The 22,473-nt window shown below is 40.1% G+C and overlaps 1 protein-coding gene across 23 annotated transcripts in view; it reads left to right on the top strand.

Moving 5' to 3' along the window:
* Positions 1-22,473, top strand: part of PDSS2 (decaprenyl diphosphate synthase subunit 2) — a 294,704-nt gene that overhangs the window by 144,315 nt on the left and 127,916 nt on the right. For all 23 annotated transcript variants that reach the window (XR_008480780.2, XR_004741982.3, XR_008480779.2 and 20 more), the window contains one exon: positions 19,723-19,921. Coding sequence is in view for 13 of the 23 variants with exons in the window: in XM_078369897.1 (XP_078226023.1) it covers positions 19,723-19,921 (199 nt within the window). In the remaining 10 variants the exon portion in view is untranslated. The remainder of the gene's footprint in view (positions 1-19,722; positions 19,922-22,473) is intronic.

The following is a 22,473-nucleotide window of genomic DNA, read 5'->3' as shown; positions in this document are numbered from 1 at the left end:
GGTTTCACCATGATGGCCAAGATGGTCTGAACTCTTGACCTCATGATCTGCCCGCCTCGCTTTCCCAGAGAGCTGGAATTACAGGCCTGAGCCAATGCGCCGGCCTCTCCTTTCTTACTAGTTCTGCTCGTCTTTGAATTCTAAATTGCTTTGTGAACTATTTGGTACCATCAACCATCAGGAAGACCTCTAGAGAGGGAGACTGGTGGCTTCTACTCAGATATTTCACACTTGTCTTATTCCTTATAGCCTTACTATTTTTAAAGCTTAAAAAAAGAGAGAGGAGTTGTCACTATTTTTAAAATAATTAGTGTTGGCTTAGATTACTCTTTAAGTGATGAACTTGATTGGAAGAAAATCTAAGAATGCAAAGTGGTAAGAGAAGGTTGATTTCCTTTTTAAAAAAGAACCCTACTGTGGACACAAGAATTAACTAGACCAGTGAATAGAGGAGGCAGTAATGTAGCAACATTCCAAGATGATTAAATGTGGAAATACATAAAGGCATGAAAGATAACAGAATACCCACAAGAAGTGGGAAAAGATCAGGTTACTTGGAAAATATAAAGACATTATACACTTTGGTCAGAATAAGCACAGTAATGTAGACAACCACCCTCTCAACTGCCCATTTACAAAAAAAGTCTTAAAAAGTAGAAGTGCCCCATCTATAAGTTGGAGGTATATCAGATGGGCTTCAAGTACCCTGTTTAGTTATTTTAATCTGAACTTTTAGAGCTGTTTGGTACTCAGAGACCAGAAAAATATAAAAAAAGAGAGAGAAAAGAAAAGTAGGGCTGTTACCTGGTATTTCCATTGAAAACATGAGTAAAATGTTTGCTGATTTGAATGCGTAGTTTTATCTCTTTGTAAAAAAGTTCATGTATTCTCTGAGATGAACAGGGGACATTTTCAGATATCTCTGTTTCTGATTATTATTATTTTCGTTCATGCCAGGCTTTAAGGTCCTTGAGAACAGGATTCTGATTGTGTTTATGGTGTATAGGCATCACCAAGCACATTACAGGTACTCAGGAAATACAAGATGAGGGCCAGGCGTGGTGGCTCACACCTGTAATCCCACCACTTTGGGAGGCCAAGGTGGGTGGATCACGAGATTAGGAGATCAAGACCATCCTGGCTGACATGGTGAAGCCCCATCTCTACTAAAAATACAAAAAATCAGCCAGGTGTGGTTGGCACACACCTGTAGTCTCAGATACTCAGGAGGCTAAGGCAGGAGAATCATTTGAACCCAAAAGGCAGAGATTGCAGTGAGCCAAGATTGTACCACTGCACTCTAGCCTGGGTGACATAGCAAGACTCTGTCTCAAAAAATAATAATAGTAATAAAAGAAAATACGAGATTGGCAGAACCATGTGCACATTTGGACATCCTTCCAAAGTACATTTTATTAGTTATTTGTTAAAAACGCATGTTTGCAAAATGTGTGCATACATCAATAAGCAATATTACCTGCCTTTTCCAAACGTGGAGATGAGCACTGTGTCCAGAATGCCATAATAAGTTATGGGCAGACACAGGAAAATAGAAGTGTGGGAGCGAAGAAGGTACAACCAAAAGTAATGTGGTCTTAGAGGTCTATGTGAAAATCAGATCTTTGTGCTTACAACTATTTGGGGCCTGAAACAAAACTTTGCAAACTTAACATATTTTGCAAACAACAAATTTTCTGAGCATTTTCAGATGTCACTGTTTCTGTTTATTATGCAGAAAAAGCAGACTTCACTAATTTGATTATAAAATTCTTCTCTGATCATCTTTGTTTCAGTACCTTATAGTCAGTGTCAATTCACTTTTAAAATTGCTTGTCAAATATTAGTTCAATTTTGTAAAAACCTTGCATAATGATATATCTGCATACTATATCTGAAGGACCACCAGTAAATTATAATTTCTGGAACATATGCATTCCAGCATAGTAAAGGGATCTAATTATTCAGTGCTACCTTGTTTTATTTTGTCATTAAAACATTTTTTTGAGAAACTTACTGTATTAGTCCATTTTCATGCTGCTGATAAAGACATACCCAAGCCTGGGCAATTTACAAAGGAAAGAAATTTAATTGGATTTACACTTCCACGTAGCCGGGGAAGACTGACAATCATGGCAGAAAGCATGGAGGAGCAAGTCATGTCTTACATGGATGGCAGCAGGCAAAGAGAGAGCATGTGCAGGGAGACTCCCGTTTTTCAAAACTATCAGATCTCATGAGACTTATTCACTATCATGAGAACAGCATGGAAAAGACCTGGCCCCATGATTCAATTACCTCCCACCAGGTCCCTCCCACAACACATGGGAATTCGAGATGAGATTTGGATGGGGACACAGCCAAACCATATCACTTACAAACAGAAAACTTATGCTTAAATTGTTTTGTCAGCTTCTAGGGGTGGGCAGCATGAGTTAGAAAAAGATTCAAAGATAAGGACTGTACTTCTGTCTACCCATATGGCCTTGGGTACTTGGCCTCTTTGGGTAACTATCTGTATGACATTGAACAAAGTACTTAGAATTTCCAGGCATTTATTTCTACACCTGTAAAATGAGGTACCAGGTTAGATGACGGGTATTCTCAGTATTCTTTTATTCTGAAAAGAATCTTAAATTTGGATCTAGCTTAGCAAGGTCTAAATATAATGGTAAGACCCCTCTGCACTAGGCCATAAGTTTCTGGAACCGAGTTTTAATCTACTCTATATTCCCAGTGCTCTGGGGTACCTTCCATGTAGGAGATACTTACCTGTTTCTTGAATAAATAAATAAAGCGGCCCATTTGTCCAGAAAAGGAGAGAAAGAAGAAACTTATTATCTGTCCACACCTCCAAACAATTGGTGTAATTAAGAATAGACCATGACTGCTGCCCAATAAATACTTGACATTACATGAATCCCCGTTGCTTGCATAATGGATGGAATTTCCTCCTTACAACAGTCCTGTGAAATAACTGTTGTTAACCCCATATCGAAATGAGGCAACCAAAGCTTTGGAGGATGAAATAACTTGTAAGGTTCTACAGGTGATAGAAAATGAAGCCAGGATTCAAAATCAGAGCTTTCTGACAACAAAATTTTTCATTTAGATGAACTTAAACTCACCCTAAAGCGTAAATGACTTACAGTTCTTCCCAGAGAAAGGTTCTGATGTGGGGAGGCATGGTAAGAGCAAGAGGGCCATAGATACCTGAAGTGAAAGATGACCACATGCTGGAGGGGGACTGAGACTTAGAAGCCATGCTTGCCACCCCTCTAGAGTTGTACTTGATTCAATCATTGACATTACTTGAAATATTTAGCAATTTTCTTTTCAAGAAGGTGCAATATTTTAAAAGGTACCTGCGGATGAAACAAATGTATTGATTGTAGAAGCATTGTCTGGGAGTTAGGGCACCTGGATAAGAGTTCTCATATCTAAAACCTAAGAGACTTTTAAGTTACTCAGTAGACCTTTCTGCTCTGCTGAAAGTCTAAATCAGTGATTTTTCACAGGTTTATAAAAGGAATTTCAAAGAGCAGGGCTGGGGGATGAAGAGGGGACTGGAGGGGCAGGAAAGGATTGCCCACCACCAAGAGAGGCATCCAGAAGTCCAGAGGACTCGGTGGTCTGTGCCAAGCCCAAGATTTCCCCACAGGAATGCGTGTGGTAGTATAATGGATGGATGGCCTTCTGTCACCACAGGTTCAGGTATTTCTGCTCTATGGGTGGCTCACTCTTGAGCTATACTTAGCAGATAGTTGGTATGTCAAGTTTTCTCTAAAAATTTATTTAAATAGAAAGATGAGTTGATTTAAAATCAGTAATAGTTAACATTTAGTAGATACTTTCTATTGAAGTTATTGTTCTTTAGTGTGTGTTTTTGTTTAGATCCACAGAAACTATAGAAATGTTCAAAAGACTGCCACTGCCTTGCAAAGAAAGGAGTAATATATACATATAAAGTAATGAAAACGTCTGTGATTTACACTTTATATACTGTAAAAAACTATCTTCATACATTCTTTCAAATTTTATTGCTTAACTTAATTGTAATATGGACTTAATGTGTGTTCACTGGGATGAAAATCCGTGAGTGCCTATTTCAAATGAAACAAGTGTGCCATTTCCAAATTTCTTTTTCATAGGAAAGTGGTACAGGAAGAGTAAAAGATGATTAAAAGACTCAGGGAGTCTTCATAGGACTCCCCACTGTGGATTGTAATTGTCAGTAGTTTGCTGGGGGGTTAATGAATAAATTTTATGCCCATGTCCACCTCATATTGCTGCAAAACACATACATGTATATATGTGTACAAATGTGGAAATAGATGTTTATGCACATGTGTGTGTGTGTGTATACATACACTGTATACCACTGTATTTTTTTAAACATTTTTTAACTTTTAGTATCCTGCTGACTTAGCAAAATAAGGATAGTGAGATGCCTGGGTTTGATACAAAGACCACTGTGGTTCTCTGCTTTGTGATAATGCTCATTTGTGAATGTATTAAAAAAAAGATATAACTGGAATTCGAATTTGGGATCTCAAAAAATGTTCTGACAGGGGTTTTTTTCTTTTAATTCTTTATTTGGTATATGTTTCTTTTTTATTTTTTTGAAACAAAGTCTCACTTTGTCAACCAGGCTGGAGTGTAGCGGTACAGTCTCAGCTCACTGCAGCTTCAACCTCCCGGGCTCAAACAATCCTCCCACCTTGGCCCCCTAAGTATTAATAGCTGATACTACCAGCCTGTGCCATCATGCCCGGCTAATTTTTGTATTTTTAGTAGAGATGGGGTTTTGCCATGTTGCCCAGGCTGGTCTCAAACTCTTGGGCTCAAGCAATTCACCTGCCTCAGCATCCCAAAGTGCTAACATTACAGACATGTGGTACCACGCCTGGTTCTATTCGGTGTATGTTTCTTGTTAACGTCATTTGCCACAAAAGAGTGCTCACTTCTTTTTACTGGAATTCAGATCCCATGGGAGAACAAGTCATCTCTTAGGATGAGAAGATTTAGGTCTTAGGGATTTCAAGCTCTTTACTAAAATCTTGCCAACTATGTATGTATCTGTACAAACACATGCCTATATATATATATACACACACACTTATATACATGTATATAGGTATATATACAGTTGTCCTCAATATTCGTGGATCTTGGTCCCAGGATCTTCCTTGGATATCAAAATCCTTGGATGCTCAAGTCCCTGATATAAAATGTTATAGTCTCTGATTTAAAATGGTTATATTTGCATATAACCACTGTGTATCCTCTTGTATACTTCATATCATCTTCAGATTACTTATAATACCTAGTACAATGTAGATGCTATGTAAATAGTTGTTATACTATATTATTTAGGGAATCATGACCAGGAAAAATGTCTGCTCATGTTCAGTACAAATATTTTCAATCGGTGGTTGATTGAATTCAGGAATGTGGAATCCACCAATACCAATGGCCAACTATATGTGTGTGTGTGTTTCTTTTCATTCCTTACCTTTCCCTCACTTTCTGCTATTTCTTCTCAATAGAGGCTTCATATAATTTGTGGTCTGCTTTGGAATAATAACTGAATATACTGTCCCAGTTTTCTTTCTTGTATCTTTTTCACATCATACTGATGTATTTATGGTTTGTTTTTTAAAATTTTGTTTCCAGCTGTGGCAGTGGCTCATGCCTGTAATCTCAGGACTTTGGGAGGCCAAGGTGGGAGTATCACTTGAGGCCAGGAGTTCGAGACCAGCCTGGCTAACATGACGAAACCCTGACTACTAAAAATACAAAAATTAGCTGAGAGTAATGGCCTGTGGCTATAATCCCAGCTATTCAGATGTCCCAGATATGAGAGTCAGTAGATCCTGGGAGGCAGAGGTTGCAGTGAGCAGAGATTTTTGTCATTACGCTCCAGCCTGGGTGACAGAGCGAGACTCTGACAAATAAATAAATAAATAAGATTTTGTTTTCGATGTAATCCTCCTCTCAACTTCATCCTTTCATGAGCCTTAAATTCACTCCCACCTCCAAAAATACTGTTTACATGTTTTCCAGATTCTTCTGGGAGTGTTTTTTCTAGGAAAGGAGGGCTATTGTATATGTACCCTAAGAGCACTTTTAGTAGAGGATTATGAAAAAAGCAATTAATATTTACTGAAGCATAAACATTAAATCTGAAACTGACAGAGATTTGGGAAACTTCCTGGGAAACAATGGTGTTTTAAACGTCACTACCCCCATGTCATCTGCTGGTTAGGATAGGGCATATTCCCTGTACCCCTGTAAGAGGCCCCTGCTGCAGTGCCCATCTGATGTTCTGTTACTTTCCTGCCCAGATCTAAATCATTGTAATTGTTTACTCTCTATGCAATGCTTTGTGAATGGTGGCAGTCAAGCACTGAGGGGAAAAAAATTTTTCTTGGAGTTTCCACTTCTCTTACAATACCACTAAATGTTTCATTTTTGTATTTTTCTCAAGTTTCAAATATGTGATAACGTATAAACATAGTGCTGAATAACATTTTTTTTTAAACCAGGAGTTCATCAATAACAATGCAAAAAAAGAAAGTATGAGTTTACTCAGTATGCCGTACTCTGCTTTGGTAAAGGATAAATTGAGTCCAGTGTTTTAAATCAACATATACAAAAATAAAGAGATAGAAGGCTGTTTTGAGAAAAATAAATATTTCAATTTTGACTTCTTTAATACTCATGCTTGATAGGCCTCATATAAATGCTTTACTCTCTTAGTACCCAATGTCAGCTCTGTCATACACATAGTACACACAATTATTTATTCTAGACAAAGGAAAGTCTTGGGACTATTCTCACCATGTGTTAGGGTAGACTAGGTTATGCTGCAGTGGAAATGGCCCTGAAGTCTCAATGACTCACATAATAAAGGTCCACTTGTTATTCAGTTGTCATGTCCTAGACCAAGGCTGATAGAGCACCCCTCCATTTAGAACATTGCTGGTCTCATGTCAGAAAAGAGACCAGGTGAACCATGACCCAGCTTTTTTTGTTGTTGTTGTTTGTTTGTTTTGTTTGAGTCAGAGTTTCATTCTTGTTGCCCAGGCTGGAGTACAATAGTGCAATCTCAGCTCACTGCAACCTCTGCTTCCCAGGTTCAAGCGATTCTCCTGTCTCAGCCTCCCAAGTAGCTGTGATTACAGGCATGCGCCATCACGTCCGGCTAATTATGTACTTTTGGCAGAAATGAGGTTTTATCCTGCTGGTCAGGCTGGTCTCGAACTCCCGATCTCAGATGATCCACCCACCTCAGCCTCTCCCAAAGTGCTGGGATTATAGGTGTGAGTCCTGGCCCACAACCCAGCTCTTAAAGCTTCTGATTAGAAACAACATTTTAAATCACTTCTCATTGGCAGAAGCAGTTCACATGCCCTTACTTGAGTTTAAGAGCATGGAGATACATAATCTTCCCATGGGATGGTGGTGGTGGTGGTGAACATCAGAGTAGTTACCAAAAAGATATATGATCTGTTATGTACCTATTGCCTTTTTTTTCTCTAAAAAAAAATTATTCCAGTGTCACTCCCTTCTGGCTTTTCATAAGATCAAGGAATAAAAGACCATTTATGGCTAGAGAGTGATGCCAATCAAACTTTTTCCTCCTCCCCACCCCCATGTTCTTCTCATCTCAACATTTTTACCTGGCAATTTGGTGAAATGGAAGGAGCATGGATTTACAGGTCACATTGACTATGCTGGTCACTCTCAGAGTGACATTAGGCAAATAACTTGACCTCTCTAAACCTAAGTTATCTCCATATAAAATTTTCATGATTCCCTCTTATCAGGTTGTTGGAGGTATTAAATAAAACAGTCTATATAAAGCACTTAGCCGACTCCAGGAACCCTTCATCCCCACATCCCCTCCTATTTCCTCTCAAGAGTACTTAGCCAGAGTTCACGGACACACACAAGGGAATGTATGGGTTGAATTCAGGGATCAATGAACTTGGGTGAAATAATAATTACATTTTTATTTTCAACAGAATTGGCATCCTTCATAATCTTATTTATGTTATGTGTTTAAAATCATTTTTCTTAGTAGAATCCTTAGGTTTCACCAGATTGCCAAAGGAGTCTACAGTTTAACAGTTGTCAAGAACAGAACTCCTGTGTCTAGTGACAGACTGTAGTTGCTACCACAGTTATTCTGTTAAGCAAAGAAAATTGTTTCTTTAGGGAGTCAATGAGGTTTGATAGCAGATGAATTGTATTTTACCTCCGCAAAAGTATTTTAATCCAAATGTAGCCCCATTGCTTATCAGTCGTAAGGCTATGGACAAAACAGTTAATACATATTAATTTCCATTTTCTCATCTGTAAAATAGGACTAATAACTATACTTGGTGACGATTAAATGAGATGCTATAATTTAAAAATCAGAATATCTGAGACATAGTATGTTATGAATTATGCATTAAGCTGTACGCTTAGTACCTGCCGATGGCACCTATTGTCTATGGCTTAAACATGCAGGGGAAGCCTGCTGCAGTGCCGTGAGCCTGCAGTCCTAGCTATCAGGAGGCTGAGGCAGGAAGGTCACTTGAGGCCAGCAGTTTAAGACAAGCCTGCACAATGTAGCAAGACCCTGTCTCTAAAATAAATTTTTTTAATTAAAAAAAAAAACATGCTGGGCCAGGCATGGTGGCTCATGTTTGTAATCCCAGCACTTTGGGAGGCTGAGGTGGGCAGGATCACCTAAGGTTGGGAGTTCAAGACCAGCCTGACCAACATGGAGAAACCCTGGCTCTACTAAAAATACAAAATTAGCCAGGCGTGATGGGGCACGCCTGTAATTCCCAGCTACTTGGGAGGCTGAGGCAGGAGAATGGCTTGAACCCGGGAAGCAGAGGTTGCAGTGAGCCAAGATCGTGCCATTATACTCCAGCCTGGGCAACAAGACGAGTGAAACTCTGTCTCAAAAAAAAAAAAAAAACATACTGGGGCATTTCTCAACTTTTATACATGAAAATACTTGGCGAAGTATTTTGTGGTACATTTAAGATCTGTTTTTGTGTCTCTGGTTACCTAGGTTGATTAGGTAGCAAAGTAAGCAATCTAATTTTAAGCTTCTCACTGTATAGACTATGCCCTGACACCCTTTTTCATTTGAAACAGATCTTTGCCCCTTTATTCCCACCTTACCTTCACATTTCCCAGACTCAGACACATTTCATGGCCTAAATAAAGCCTGCCAAGATTCCTTCTTGGGTTCATCACTGCCTCTTGTTATTTAGCTGGAGAGGTCTTTGCAGAATGACATTTCCCTCCTACAGTGCTTACTGTGCGCCATTTAGCATGCAGCCTTTACATTTTTCCTAACCCCTTCTTGCTCTCTAAAGAAGAGAAAACCCAAACCTCATCCTCTAGTGAAGCAATTCAGAACTCAGAGCCCTGGTAGCTGGCATTGGGCCTGGCACTAATCTTAAAGAAATGAGATGCCCCTTATTTTGATCCAGTCTCCAGCATTCACAGGTAAATGTCTGCTTGTCTACTTCATCTGCTGTCAAACATCTTTTCTTCCGCCCCTTCTAAGACCAGAGTATGTATGCCCACTCCAGTTCACCAAATATTTTTAGCTTTCTCATATTCTGATTTTGCTCAGCAGCATTTTCTGGTTTACTATCTGGGTTGTCACTGGACTGTCATTTCTCCCAGTCTAGTTGTGCCTGAAGCAGTTTTCATAGCTACATGATGAACCCTTGAAGAAAGGGGTTTGTAATGAAAATGGAAACTCCAATGTGCTCTTTGTAATCAGTTCTTTAATCTTCCACCTGCCAGACCATGGATACAATTCGTAATTATCAGAGCAGAGAACAGAACCCCTGTACCGAGGCAGAAAGCATGAGCACTATAGGAGGGCGAGTGACAGAATCTGCTCTTCAGTGGGGAGGGGGATAGTTATTTTGGAAAACTTTGACACAAAATGTGATGTATTTATATAACCTTTTCATGTAGAACTGTGCTGCAGTCAGAGAGGGGGTTTGGGTCTTCTTCATTAAAAGCTTATTAAAATGAAGAAATAGGACAGTCGTTTTGCTTCGGTAGATGGGGGTCAGAGAGGCAGGTCTGATCTCCTCAGGATATTAATGTCTGCCTTCAGCCGGGGGAAATGAGCCGTCACTTGAGTTAGAGGCAGCTTTATGTGCTCATCACTAGGGATTCCCATATGTCCAGGGAGCTGCAACAGTAAAAAATGGCAGAGCTCAGTGGTAGAGTACAGAGGGCTCTCATTGGAATTCATGTCAGGAAGCTCAGCTCAGTCTGCCCAGAGCAAGTCTGTTTAATGTTGATCAGCTGTCCATCTGATAAACCGAATTGATACCAGTATTCCCTCCAAGGGCTGCCCTGACAGTGACAGCCGCCGCACCCAGATGTCTTGTTAAGCTTTTTTGGTAGCCTCAAGTATTTTTAACCCCTTTTGTGACATGCAAACCCCAAAGTACTTTTAGAAACCTTAGATGAGGATGGCTAGCTAGGCTTTCTGGCAGATAAGAGCCCCACATAACAGTTTCCAGAAACCAGAGATTATTAGCGAGCTGTCCCTCCTCGTCGTCATCGTCCTCCTCCTTCTCCTCCTTGTAAGCATCCAGTTGACCTGCAGGATGATTATGTGTTGATGGTGTCAAGTGTATGTCTGAGTTATTCAAAATAACATTTTTTAAAATGTTCTTAAATATAGTAAGTCACCTGGCTTGAATATGCTTTATTAAGGTACTCTCAGAGGTGTGTTTATTGATCACTAAGCAGAGCTTTATTATGTCCCTGTGTAAAGAGACATGCAATACAAATTTCTTTTCAGTTGGCTGATTTCTGGTGATAAATATGGTAACTCTTTGCTGAGCCCCAACATCCCTCTGCTCTTTCAAGTATGACCACCACCACCAAAGGCAGCTGACTTCTTTGTAGATTGGCTGGCAGGTATGGAGGGAGTTAATTACAGAACACATCAATACTGAGGGGTTTTTTTGTTTTGTTTTTTGTTTTGGAAATAAATCAAGAAGGGAGGAAATGAATGCAAGTCTTTGTGTTAAGCTGTGATTATTTTAAAATTATATTTTTGCAAAACTACCAGTAGTTCTAAATTACAGCACTGAATATGGGAGAATTTTGTTTTAAAGTTTTTTTTTTTTTTAACTGAAGTACTACTTAAAATATTTTGTCTTTATATTTGTTTTTCCTCACTTTTGGACCTTGTGTTTTCATGGCATGGCAAGATTCTAACATAGACTGAAGTATCTAATCTCTTTGAAATGAGACCAGCTGCAATGACTTTTTATCTTCTGCTTCTTTTCTGTATACTCTTAACTTCGAATGGTGGATGAGCTTTTCTAAAAGAGACACAGCACCCTCAGCAATTGCTTAGTATGTTTGCTCAGAGCTGGAAGCAAGTCCTGGGAGTTTTTTCCAATCCTTGAACCTGTAACTTGATCACTACTTGGAGGTCATCCTTATTACAGCCTACAGCCTTGGCATTTTTCTTTTCTTTTTTTTAAAATAGAAATAGGGTCTCCCTATGTTGCCCAGGCTGGTCTCAAACTCCTGGGCTCAAGCAGTCCTCTCACCTTGGCCTCCCAAAGTGTTGGGATTACAGGCATGACCCACCATGCCCAGCTGGCACTTTGCCTCTCATGGTTGAGAATTTTCATTTTCCTACCCTATTTTAAAAAATAGAATTCTAGGCTGGGCATGGTGACTCATATCTGTAATTCCAATACTCTGGGAGGCCAAGGTAAGAGGATCACTTGGGGCTTGGAGTCTAAAACCAGCCTAGGCAACATAGTAAGACCCCCATCTCTACTACAAAAAGAAAATTAAAAATTAGCTGGGTATGGTGGTGTGCACCTACAATCCCAGCTACTGAGGAGGTTGAAGTGGGAGGCTTCCTTGAGCCTAGGAGTTTGAGGTCACAATGAACTATAATAACACCACTGCTCTCCAGCCTGGGTGATAGAGTGAGACCCTGTCTCAAAAGAAAAATTATTATAAAATCAGAATTCCCATTTCAGAATTTAAGAATGAAATAAGATGAATTTCGAATGATGCACTCATGGCCAAACCTGAATGCAAAGTTCTATTTTAATTTAAGTTATCAATATGAATAAATGACAAAATAAGAAAATCCTTATGTTTCTGTTTATCACAACTTAAATTGAATGACTCTTAGGACTCTAAGTCTACTTGTAAAAAATTAATATTTGACACTTATAATTAGTTAAAGGTTATCACCATGAAAGATTCTTTTACCTGGCATGAGTTTACAAAAATGTGTATGCTTTTCCTTTTCCTTAGAGTTCATGTGCCCTTTTTTTTTTTTTAACTGTTTGAGCTGGATATTACTGAAGCATGTTTAGGAATTTTTTTGCTTTTATCTGTTTCTCCGTTTGCTCCCACCCTGATTATTTGCCCTGTTCTTTGGGACTGTGGGGAGAGAAATAAAACACAAAAAGCAGGGGTGGGTGGAGTGGGCGGGGTGGGGGAAGCTAGTATGTCACATGGCAGTAAGAGTTATGGAGGGGAGAAAAAGCAGGAAGTCGGGATTGAGTTTGCTGAAGAGGATGAGAGGGTTGCTATTGTAAATGGAGTGGCCAGGAAGGCCTTACATACGGAGAGGTGCACTTTTGCAGAGACCTGAAGCGGATGAATGACTAAGCCCTGTAGAAACATAAGGCAAGTGCAGTCCAGACAGAGGAAAGAGCAAAGGCCCTGAGGCAAGAATAGGCTTGGCATGTTTAAGGAATAACAAAGAAGCTAGTGTAGCAGAAGAGAGTGAGTGTTGGGAAAAGCATAGGGAATGAAGTCAGAGAGGCCGGGGTGGAGAAGTTGTGGCAGATTGTATTAGACTTGGAATCCATTATAGGGACTGGCTTTTACCAAAGTGAGTGAGATGGGGACCACTGGAGGGTTCTGAGCAGAAGAGCCATGGGCGGCCTGGTGGTTTCATTTTCCTGCTTGCCTCCTTTCTGCTACCATTTTACCACTCCAGCCTCACATCTACAAAGTATCTTTCATTTGTCCTCCATACTTAGTCACACAGCAATACTGTAATTCTTCCCGTTAGATTATTTTATATCACTCCCCGTGTATCTCCGTTGTCACCTTAGAGTTCACATTCTAATCAGGTCACTCCTAAATTATTAGAAACGTAGAAACAACTTTGTGATAGTTATAGTTTGGCAAATCGTGGTGTAAAGAAATAAACTTCTTAAAAAACTGTTTTAACAGAATAGGTTTCCTCATGAAGCCATCAGTTCCTTGTCACTAGACATACTAAAATAGGACTAGGTATGGTGGGTCACACCTGTACTCAAGGGCCAGGAGTTTGAGCCCGGCCTAGGCAACAACGTGAAAACCTGTCTCTGCAAAAAATATTATATAAGAAATTAAAAAATTAGCCAGGCTTAGTGGTGTGCACCTTTAGTCCTAGCTACTTGGGAGGCTGAGGCGGGAGGATTGCTTGAGCCCAGGAGAAGTTGAATGGCTTTTTCTAGTGAGCTTGCACTACTTGGCCTCAGGCTCTTTACAACTAGAGTTCTCTGAAATCATGCTGCAGTATCTTGATCTTCTTGACAGTCATAGTCATCTCTCCCCATGCTGTGTATCCTGGATTATACTGGCATATTCCATTTCTTTTTGTTTTATTTTTGTGACAGAGTCTCATTCTGTCTCCCAGGCTGGGGTGCAGTGGCATGATCTTCGCTGACTGCAGCCTCAACATCCTAGGCTCAAGTGATCATCCATCTCAAGCCTCCTGAGTAGCTGGGACCACAACGGCGCACCACCACGTTCAGCTAATTTTTCTATTTTTTTTTCTAGAGATACGGTTTCATCATGTTGCCCAGGCTGGTCTCAAACTCCTGGACTCAAGCAATCTACCCACCTTGTCCTCCCAAAGTGTTTGGATTATAGGCACAAGCCACTGCCCCTGGCCTCCATTTCTTTGTTTTTTTGGGTGTGTTTTTATAAGGGTTTTTTTTGTTTTGTTTTGTTTTGTTTTTTGAGGTGGAGTCTCACTCTATCACCCAGGTTGAAGTGCAGTGGTACAATCTCAGCTCACTACAACCTCTGCCTCTCGGGTTGAAGGGATTCTCCTGCCTCAGCCTCCCGAGTAGCTGGGATTACAGGCACCCGCCACCACGCCCGGCTAATTTTTGTGTTTTTAGTAGAGACAGGATTTCACTATGTTGGCCAGGCAAGTCTCAAACTCCTGACCTCAGGTGATGCACCCACCTCAGCCTCCCAAAGTGCTGGGATTATAGGCATGAGCCATCACGCCTGGCCTCCATTTCTTAAAATACCAATTTCATCCTGGCATCTTCATATTGTCCAGCCCTCCTTAATAATGCCATACTGATTTAGAAAAACCTAAGCTCCTTGCTTGGTCTATTTAAGGCCCTCTCCAGTCCATGAGTCCAACCTCATCTCTGCTGCTCTCTGTATTAGATGGGCTTGCCTGCTGCTGTCCAGTGAATATCCCCTACTTACCTCCAATTCTTAATCTATTTAAATGTTCAAAAATGAAAAAGGCTGTTAAAAAGTTCATAATCTCAACATCTGCATTTCCTCCTCCCTGCCTGTCCTCTTTTCTTCCTTCTCATTGTTTTTCCTGTTTCTCCAAAAATCAACTCGGGCTCCTCATTCATTCATTCATACAGCAAAGACTGGAGAGCCTGCCAGGCACTGATCTACGCAATAGAGACAGAATAATGAAAAAAACAGACAAAAATTCCAGCCCTCATGTTTTTTTGCACTTAACAACTTTTGAAGGAATAAATGTGCTCTACCACATTCTTTTCAATTTCTACATAGTATTGTACTACATTAACGGACATTTAGGTTGTTTCTAATTATTTGATGTTACCAAAGCATATAATGTATGCTATTTAAAACAAACACGTTGGACAGATGTGTCGTGGCTCATGCCTATAATCCCAGCACTTTGGGAAGCAGAGGCTGTAGGATTGCTTGAAGCCAGGAGTTGGAAACTAGCCTGCTGACATAGGAAAACCCCATAATTTTTTTAGATACCATACTTTTCTAAGTGATTCTACCAATTTAAGGTCTGATACAGTATTATATTCAGGGAAAATTTCCCTGTGAGTGGCTACCTTCAAGGGTCAGGCTGTTCAAGTGAAAGTGGACGGAAAAGAAAGTGGTGGAAACTGTGGCAAGCTGAGGAGCATGGCTCCAAAAACTTGCCAATTCAATTTAGTTTTAGAAATGCTGTTTGCCAAAGAGTATATCTGTGGGCTTTATTTGGCTCTTGGGGCATCAATGTGAGACCCCTATTTCTACCTTCACCAAAACTGTATCTTCTTGATTTTTTCATTTCTGCCAAGTTAATGAACTAAAAATGTTATTTCACTGTTGTTATAATACTCCTTTCTAAATTATTAGTGAGGTTGAACATCATTTTATGTAGTTTTTGACCATCTATATTTCTTCTGGAATTACCTCTTTATGTCCTTTACCATTTTGCTACTGTTTCTTTATCTTACTAATTTGGATAAACTTCATGTATATTTTGAATATAAACCTTTTGTTTATTTTGCAAGTACTTCAAGTCTATATTTGCCTCATTATTTTTTATGGTATATTTTATTTTATTTTTTATTTTTTTGAGATGGAGTCTTACTCTCTTGACCAGGCTGGAGTGCAGTGGCTTGATCTTGGCTCACTGCAACCTCTGCCTCTCAGGTTCAAGTGATTCTCCAGCCTCAGCCTCCCAAGTAGCTGGGATTACAGGCACGCACCACGACACCTGGCTAATTTTTGTATTTTTTTGGTAGAGGCAGGATTTCACCATGTTGGCTAGGCTGGTCTTGAACTCCTGACCTCAAGTGATCCCCCTACCTCAGTCTCCCAAAGTGCTGGTATTACAAGCGTGAGCCACTGCTGTCAGCCTATGGTATAATTTAGTATTAAACTTTTTGGTTTATTTTAACTACTCAGATTTATCCTTTGTTTTCTTTGTAGCTTCCTGAGTTCCTATTTTATTTTGCAAAACTTTCTCACCCCAAGGCCGTAGGAATGTTTTCCTGTAGTATTGCTTTTCACAGTTAAATGGTTTATCCATTTAAATATATTCTTATCCATGGTGTAAGGTCTTGAGGTGTAAGGTCATGGTATAAGGATCTAACATTTTTTTCTCATAATTGATAGCCAGTTGCCCCAATATCATTTGTAAGAATAATCCATCTTTTCCCTAATGATTTGAATTATTATCTTTATCATAAATAATTATTCCGTTGCATTTGAATTTCTCTCTGGGTTCCATTTCACTAATCTATTAGTCTGTACTTGTGATATTATCATACTTTTTTTTTTTTGAGACGGAATTTCGCTGTTGTTACCCAGACTGGAGTGCAATGGCACGATCTCGGCTCACTGCAGCCTCCGCCTTCTGGGTTCAATCAATTCTCCTCCCTCAGCCTCCCGAGTAGCTGGGACTACAGGCGAGCACCACCACACCCAGCTAATTTTTGTATTCTTAGGAGAGACGGGGTTTTACCATGTTGACCAGGATGGTCTCGATCTCTTGACCTTGTGATCCACCCGCCTCAGCCTCCCAATGTTCTGGGATTACAGACATGAGCCTCCACACCCAACCATACTATATTTTTTAAAACTGCAATAGCATAGCTTTATAGTAACTTTTAAAATCTAGAATGCCTAGTAAGTTTTAAAATTTAGAATGGCAGTCCTCTTTTTTTTTTCCCCAAAGTTTTTCTCTTGTAATTTTCAAATTTACTCTTCCCATATCAACATAAAAATCAGTTTTACAATTTTAAAAACAAATTTTATAATTCAAATGAAATGACTTTAAATGGATGACTCCTGCCTATCATTTTAATATTTTTAGAAAGACCCTGAATTTGCACATGTTGTGTTTGGGATATTTATTAGTTTTCTATTGATATGCAAAGAGCCCAGGCTTTAGAACCAGAGTCCTGGGCTTGAATCCAGCTTTGCAGTTAACTAGTTGTGTGAACTTGAGCAAGTTACTTAGCCTGTCAGCCTAGCTGCCTTCTGTACAGAAGAGATAATAAAGCTTACCTCAGAGAGCTGTTGTGGGTTTTATATTATTTTATTTATTAATCCGTTAATTGAGTTATTCTTACAAAATATTTTATATAGTGTTCAGCATACAGTAACTAATTGTCTTAAAGTAATTTAGTAAGTAGTAGTCATAATCACTATTAAGCACTTTTTAAAAGAGTATTTTTGAAGGATTTTCAGATGAAGTGACATATCTGGCATTTATTTCAAAGTCTGAAAGAGGAATGAAGGGCATAGCTAAAGCAAGGTTAGCCATGGTTAACAACTTTTAAAGCTGAGTGATGGATCCCCAGAGGTTTTGATGCAATATTTTCTGCTTTTGTGTGTTTGAAAATTCCCAAAATTTTAAAAAAGCAATCCTCCTGCCTTAACATCCTTTAAAAGCTGTTAAAAACGACAAAGTGTAAATATTTATTATTTCTAAGTGGAAGATTATGTAAATATTATTCTCTGTACTTTTCTGTATTTTTTAAACCTCTCAAAAAAAAAAAAGCGATAAGGAAGCTAGTGAGAGAAAGAAGGCTCCATCGTCTTTTTAATCACCTTTGTCTGTGTGGTGAAACACAATTAATTCTTCTCCTATTTTTAACATGAGCTTAAATGCAGAACATTTGAAGAGATTTCAGGTTATTATAAGGAACGGGTTTTGGTTGTTTTTCTTTTTTTTTTTTTTGAGACAGTGGTGGTCTCACTCTGTCACTCAGTGTTGCAAACACAGCCTACTGCAGCTTCAGCTTACTGGGCTCAAGCAATCCTCCTGCTTCAGCCTCCTGAGTAGCTTAGAATCACAGGCACACACCACCACACCTGGCTAATTTTTTTCTTTTAATTTTTCATAGAGATGAGGTCTCCCTATGTTGCCCAGGCTGATCTCGAGCTCCTGGGCTAAAGTGATCCCCCCACCTTGGCCTCCTAAAGTGTTGGGATTACAGGTGTGAGCCACCCAGACCCAGGCTTATCAGGCTGGGTGCGGTGGCTCACAGCTGTTATCCTAGCACTTTGGAAGACTGAGGTGGAAGGATTACTTCAGCCTAGGAGGAGTTCCAGACAAGCCTGGGCAACATGGGGAGACCTCTGTCTCTACAAAAAAATAAATTTTTTAAAAAGTAGCCGGGTATGGTGGTATGTGCCTGTAGTCCTAGCTATGCAGGAGACTGAGGCAAGAGTATCATTTGAGCCCAGGAGTTTGAGGTTATAGTGAGCCGTGGTCACACCATTGTACTCCAGCCTGGACTACAGAGTGAGACCCTGTTTCTGAAAATAAAAACTGTTCATCAGCTGGTGTGGCTCCTGTGAGATAGCTATCACTAATCCCTGTAGGGGGCTACATAGAGACTAACTGTCCTCTGGGGTCACTTCCAACTCTGATTTTATAAACCCACTTTTTAGTTTATATGGTTCCTTCCCTTTTGAAACTAAGAATGAGAGCGATGCCCTATAACCTTTATAAATTAATAGTGGCTGGGCATGGGGGCTCATGCCTGTAATCCCAGCACTTTGGGAGGCTGAGGTAGGCAGATCACCTGAGGTCAGGAGTTCAAGACCAGCCTGGCCAACATGGTGAAACCCCATCTCCACTAAAAATACAAGAATTAGCAGGGTGTGGTGGCTTATGCCTTTAATCCTAGATCCTAGGGAGGCTGAGGCAGGAGAATCACTTGAAACTGGGAGGCAGAGGTTCCAGTGAGCTGAGATCACGACATTGAACTCCAGCATGGGCCACAAGAGTTAAACTCTGTCTCCAAAAAAAAAAAAAATCCTGAATTTTTTTCAGAATAAAGTTAAAGTCATTGAAGGACTTTTTAACTTTCAGAATAACCCATATGAAGAACCCATATTTTATCCATCTCTGTAAATCCCATAGCTTTACATTTACAATTAAAAGAGATGTGGCTAGACGCTGTGACTCACACTTGTTATCCCAGCACTTTGGGAGTCCGAGGTGGGTAGATCACCTGAGCTCAGGAGTTCAATATCAGGCTGGGAAACATGGCAAAAGTTCATCTCTGCCAAAAATATAAAAGTTAGCCAGGCTTGTACAGGCACACCTGTAGTCCCAGCTACCCAGGAAGCCGAAGTGGGAGGATTATTAGAGCCTGGGAGGTGGAGGTTACAGTGAGCTGATACTGCACCCCTGCACTGAAACCTGGGTGACAGAGCGAGACCCCAACTCAAAAAAAAAAGAGAGAGGGGTAATGTAAATAATGCGCTTAGACTAGTATCTAGCACAGACTGTATTCTCACTTAAATTGGAATTCCATTAGATACTACTAAGGAGTGTCAGAAATCTTGAAGTTATGAGAGTGAGGAAAGTATACTGAGAGCACAGTATCTAAATGGAGCTGTGGAGTGTGACTCTCCACTGGCCAGTTTCTGTCTAGGATATCCTAATGACTTGTGGGGAAGAGTGAGCAGTGTTACAGAGAAGGAAAGTGTCACGATCTTCCTACAGATCCCAGACTGCTCGGTAGAGAGACCTCTATTTAAAGCTTCATTAAAAAGGCATAATCCAAAAAACAAAAGGGCAATCTATGGAATATTTTATTGTTGAAAACTGAAATCAGACATGAGTGATAAAATGGCATTCTTCATACTCTGACAAATCTCACCTTTATGTTTTAGTCAAAGAAGTTTGGCAGAGATCACGGAGCTTATTCATACTGCTCTCCTTGTACATCGTGGAATAGTAAATATAAATGAATTGCAGTCATCTGATGGTCCACTGAAAGACATGCAGTTTGGAAATAAAATTGCTATCCTAAGTGGAGACTTTCTTCTAGCAAATGCCTGCAATGGACTAGCTCTGCTACAGAACACCAAGGTAACAATGGGCAGGGTTTGCTTATTATTTTTACTATCATAAGTAGATCTTCAGTAAAGATCTTTGTGCATCAGCCAGGCACAGTGACTCACACCGGTAATCACAGCACTTTGGGAGACCAGGGTGGGTGGATCACAAGGTCAGGAGTTCGAGACCATCCTGGACAACATGGTGAAACCCCATCTCTACTAAAAATATAAAAAATTAGCCTGGTGTGGTGGTGGTCATCTGTAAGCCCAGCTATTTGGGAGGCTGAGGCAGGAGAATCTCTTGAAGCTGGGAGGCAGAAGTTGCGGTGCGCTGAGACCGCGCCACTGCACTCCAGCCTGGGCAACAGAGCAAGACTCTGTCTCAAAAAAGAAAAAAAAAAAAAAATGCATGTCAATTTTCCCTATTCCAGATTATTTCTTTAAGATAAAGACCTAGAAGTGGTTCAAAGGGTTTAACATTTTTAGTATTTTTTTTCCTTTTGTCATAGTGACACTAGCTCACTCTCTGAAGCACAGTAGCAAAATCATAGCTTATTACAGCCTCAAACTCCTAGGCTTAAGCGATCCTCCCACCTCAGCCTCCTGAGTAGTTATAGGCAGCACCATGCCTGGCTAATTTTTAAATTTTTTTGTAGAGACAGAGTCTCACTATGTTGCTCAGGCTAGTCTTGTACTCCAAGCCTCAAATGATCCTCCCACCTCAACCTCCCAAAGTGCTGGGATTACAGGCATGAGCCACTATGCTTGGCCACATTTTTAGTATTCTTGACACATATTGCCAACTTGCTTTCTGGAAAGATTATAGAGGTATTTCATGTATATCAGTTAGGATTAGGCTTGATTATAATATAATAGTTCCCTATAAGATAGGAATTTATTTTTTTCTGTCATGTAAAATCATCTAGGAGTAGGCAGTCAAGAGTTGGTATAGTGATTCTGCAAAGTCAGGGCCCCAGGCTCCTTCTCTCCTAAGGTTCTGCCATCCTTACCACATCATGGCCCAAAGCAGTTGCCATTGTGGCCTCCCTTCAGTCAACGGAATAGAGGAAGGACAAAAAAGGGCAGGTGTCCTTCCCTTGAAGGTTGGATCAATGTACGTCTTAGTTTGCTAAGGAGTCTCAGTGTAAGCCAGCTATACTGGGATCCCATCTGATTTAGCATTTATCCTGGATTTTTCATTTTTTTTTTTTTTTTTTTAATTTTTTATTGGATTATAGGTTTTGGGGTACATGAGCAGAGCATGCAAGACAGTTGCGTAGGTACACACATGGCAGTGTGCTTTGCTTTTCTTCTCCCCTTCACCCACTTTTGGCATTTCTCCCCAGGCTATCCCTCCCCACCTCCCCCTCCCACTGGCCCTCCCCTTTTCCCCCCAATAGACCCCAGTGTTTAGTACTCCCCTTTCTGTGTCCATGTGTTCTCATTTTTCATCACCCACCTATGAGTGAGAATATGCGGTGTTTCATTTTCTGTTCTTGTGTCAGTTTGCTGAGGATGATGTTTTCCAGATTCATCCATGTCCCTACAAATGACACGAACTCATCATTTCTGATTGCTGCATAATATTCCATGGTGTATATGTGCCACATTTTTCCAATCCAGTCTATTATCAATGGGCATTTGGGTTGATTCCAGGTCTTTGCTATTGTAAACAGTGCTGCAATGAACATTCGTGTACATGTGTCCTTATAGTAGAACGATTTATAGTCTTTTGGATATATACCCAGTAATGGGATTGCTGGGTCAAATGGAATTTCTATTTCTAAGGCCTTGAGGAATCGCCACACTGTCTTCCACAATGGTTGAACTAATTTACACTCCCACCAACAGTGTAAAAGTGTTCCTTTTTCTCCACATCCTCTCCAGCATCTGTTGTCTCCAGATTTTTTAATGATCGCCATTCTAACTGGCGTGAGATGGTATCTCAATGTGGTTTTGATTTGCATCTCTCTGATGACCAGTGATGATGAGCATTTTTTCATATGATTGTTGGCCTCATATATGTCTTCTTTCGTAAAGTATCTGTTCATATCCTTTGCCCACTTTTGAATGGGCTTGTTTGTTTTTTTCCTGTAAATCTGCTTGAGTTGTTTGTAAATTCTGGATATCAGCCCTTTGTCAGATGGGTAGACTGCGAAAATTTTTTCCCATTCTGTTGGTTGCCGATCCACTCTAGTGACTGTTTCTTTTGCCGTGCAGAAGCTGTGGAGTTTCATTAGGTCCCATTTGTCTATTTTGGCTTTTGTTGCCAATGCTCTTGGTGTTTTGTTCATGAAGTCCTTGCCTACTCCTATGTCCTGGATAGTTTTGCCTAGATTTCCTTCTAGGGTTTTTATGGTGCCAGGTCTTATGTTTAAGTCTTTAATCCATCTGGAGTTAATTTTAGTGTAAGGTGTCAGGAAGGGGTCCAGGTTCTGCTTTCTGCACATGGCTAGCCAGTTTTCCCAACACCATTTGTTAAACATGGAATCCTTGCCCCATTGCTTGTTTTTGTCAGGTTTATCAAAGATTGTATAGTTGTATGTATGTTGTGTTGCCTCCGGTGCCTCTGTTTTGTTCCAT

Source organism: Callithrix jacchus, chromosome 4 (assembly GCF_049354715.1).
Source record: "Callithrix jacchus isolate 240 chromosome 4, calJac240_pri, whole genome shotgun sequence".
NCBI classification, from domain to species: domain Eukaryota; kingdom Metazoa; phylum Chordata; class Mammalia; order Primates; family Cebidae; genus Callithrix; species Callithrix jacchus.
This window is presented reverse-complemented; position numbering and strand designations above follow the sequence as displayed.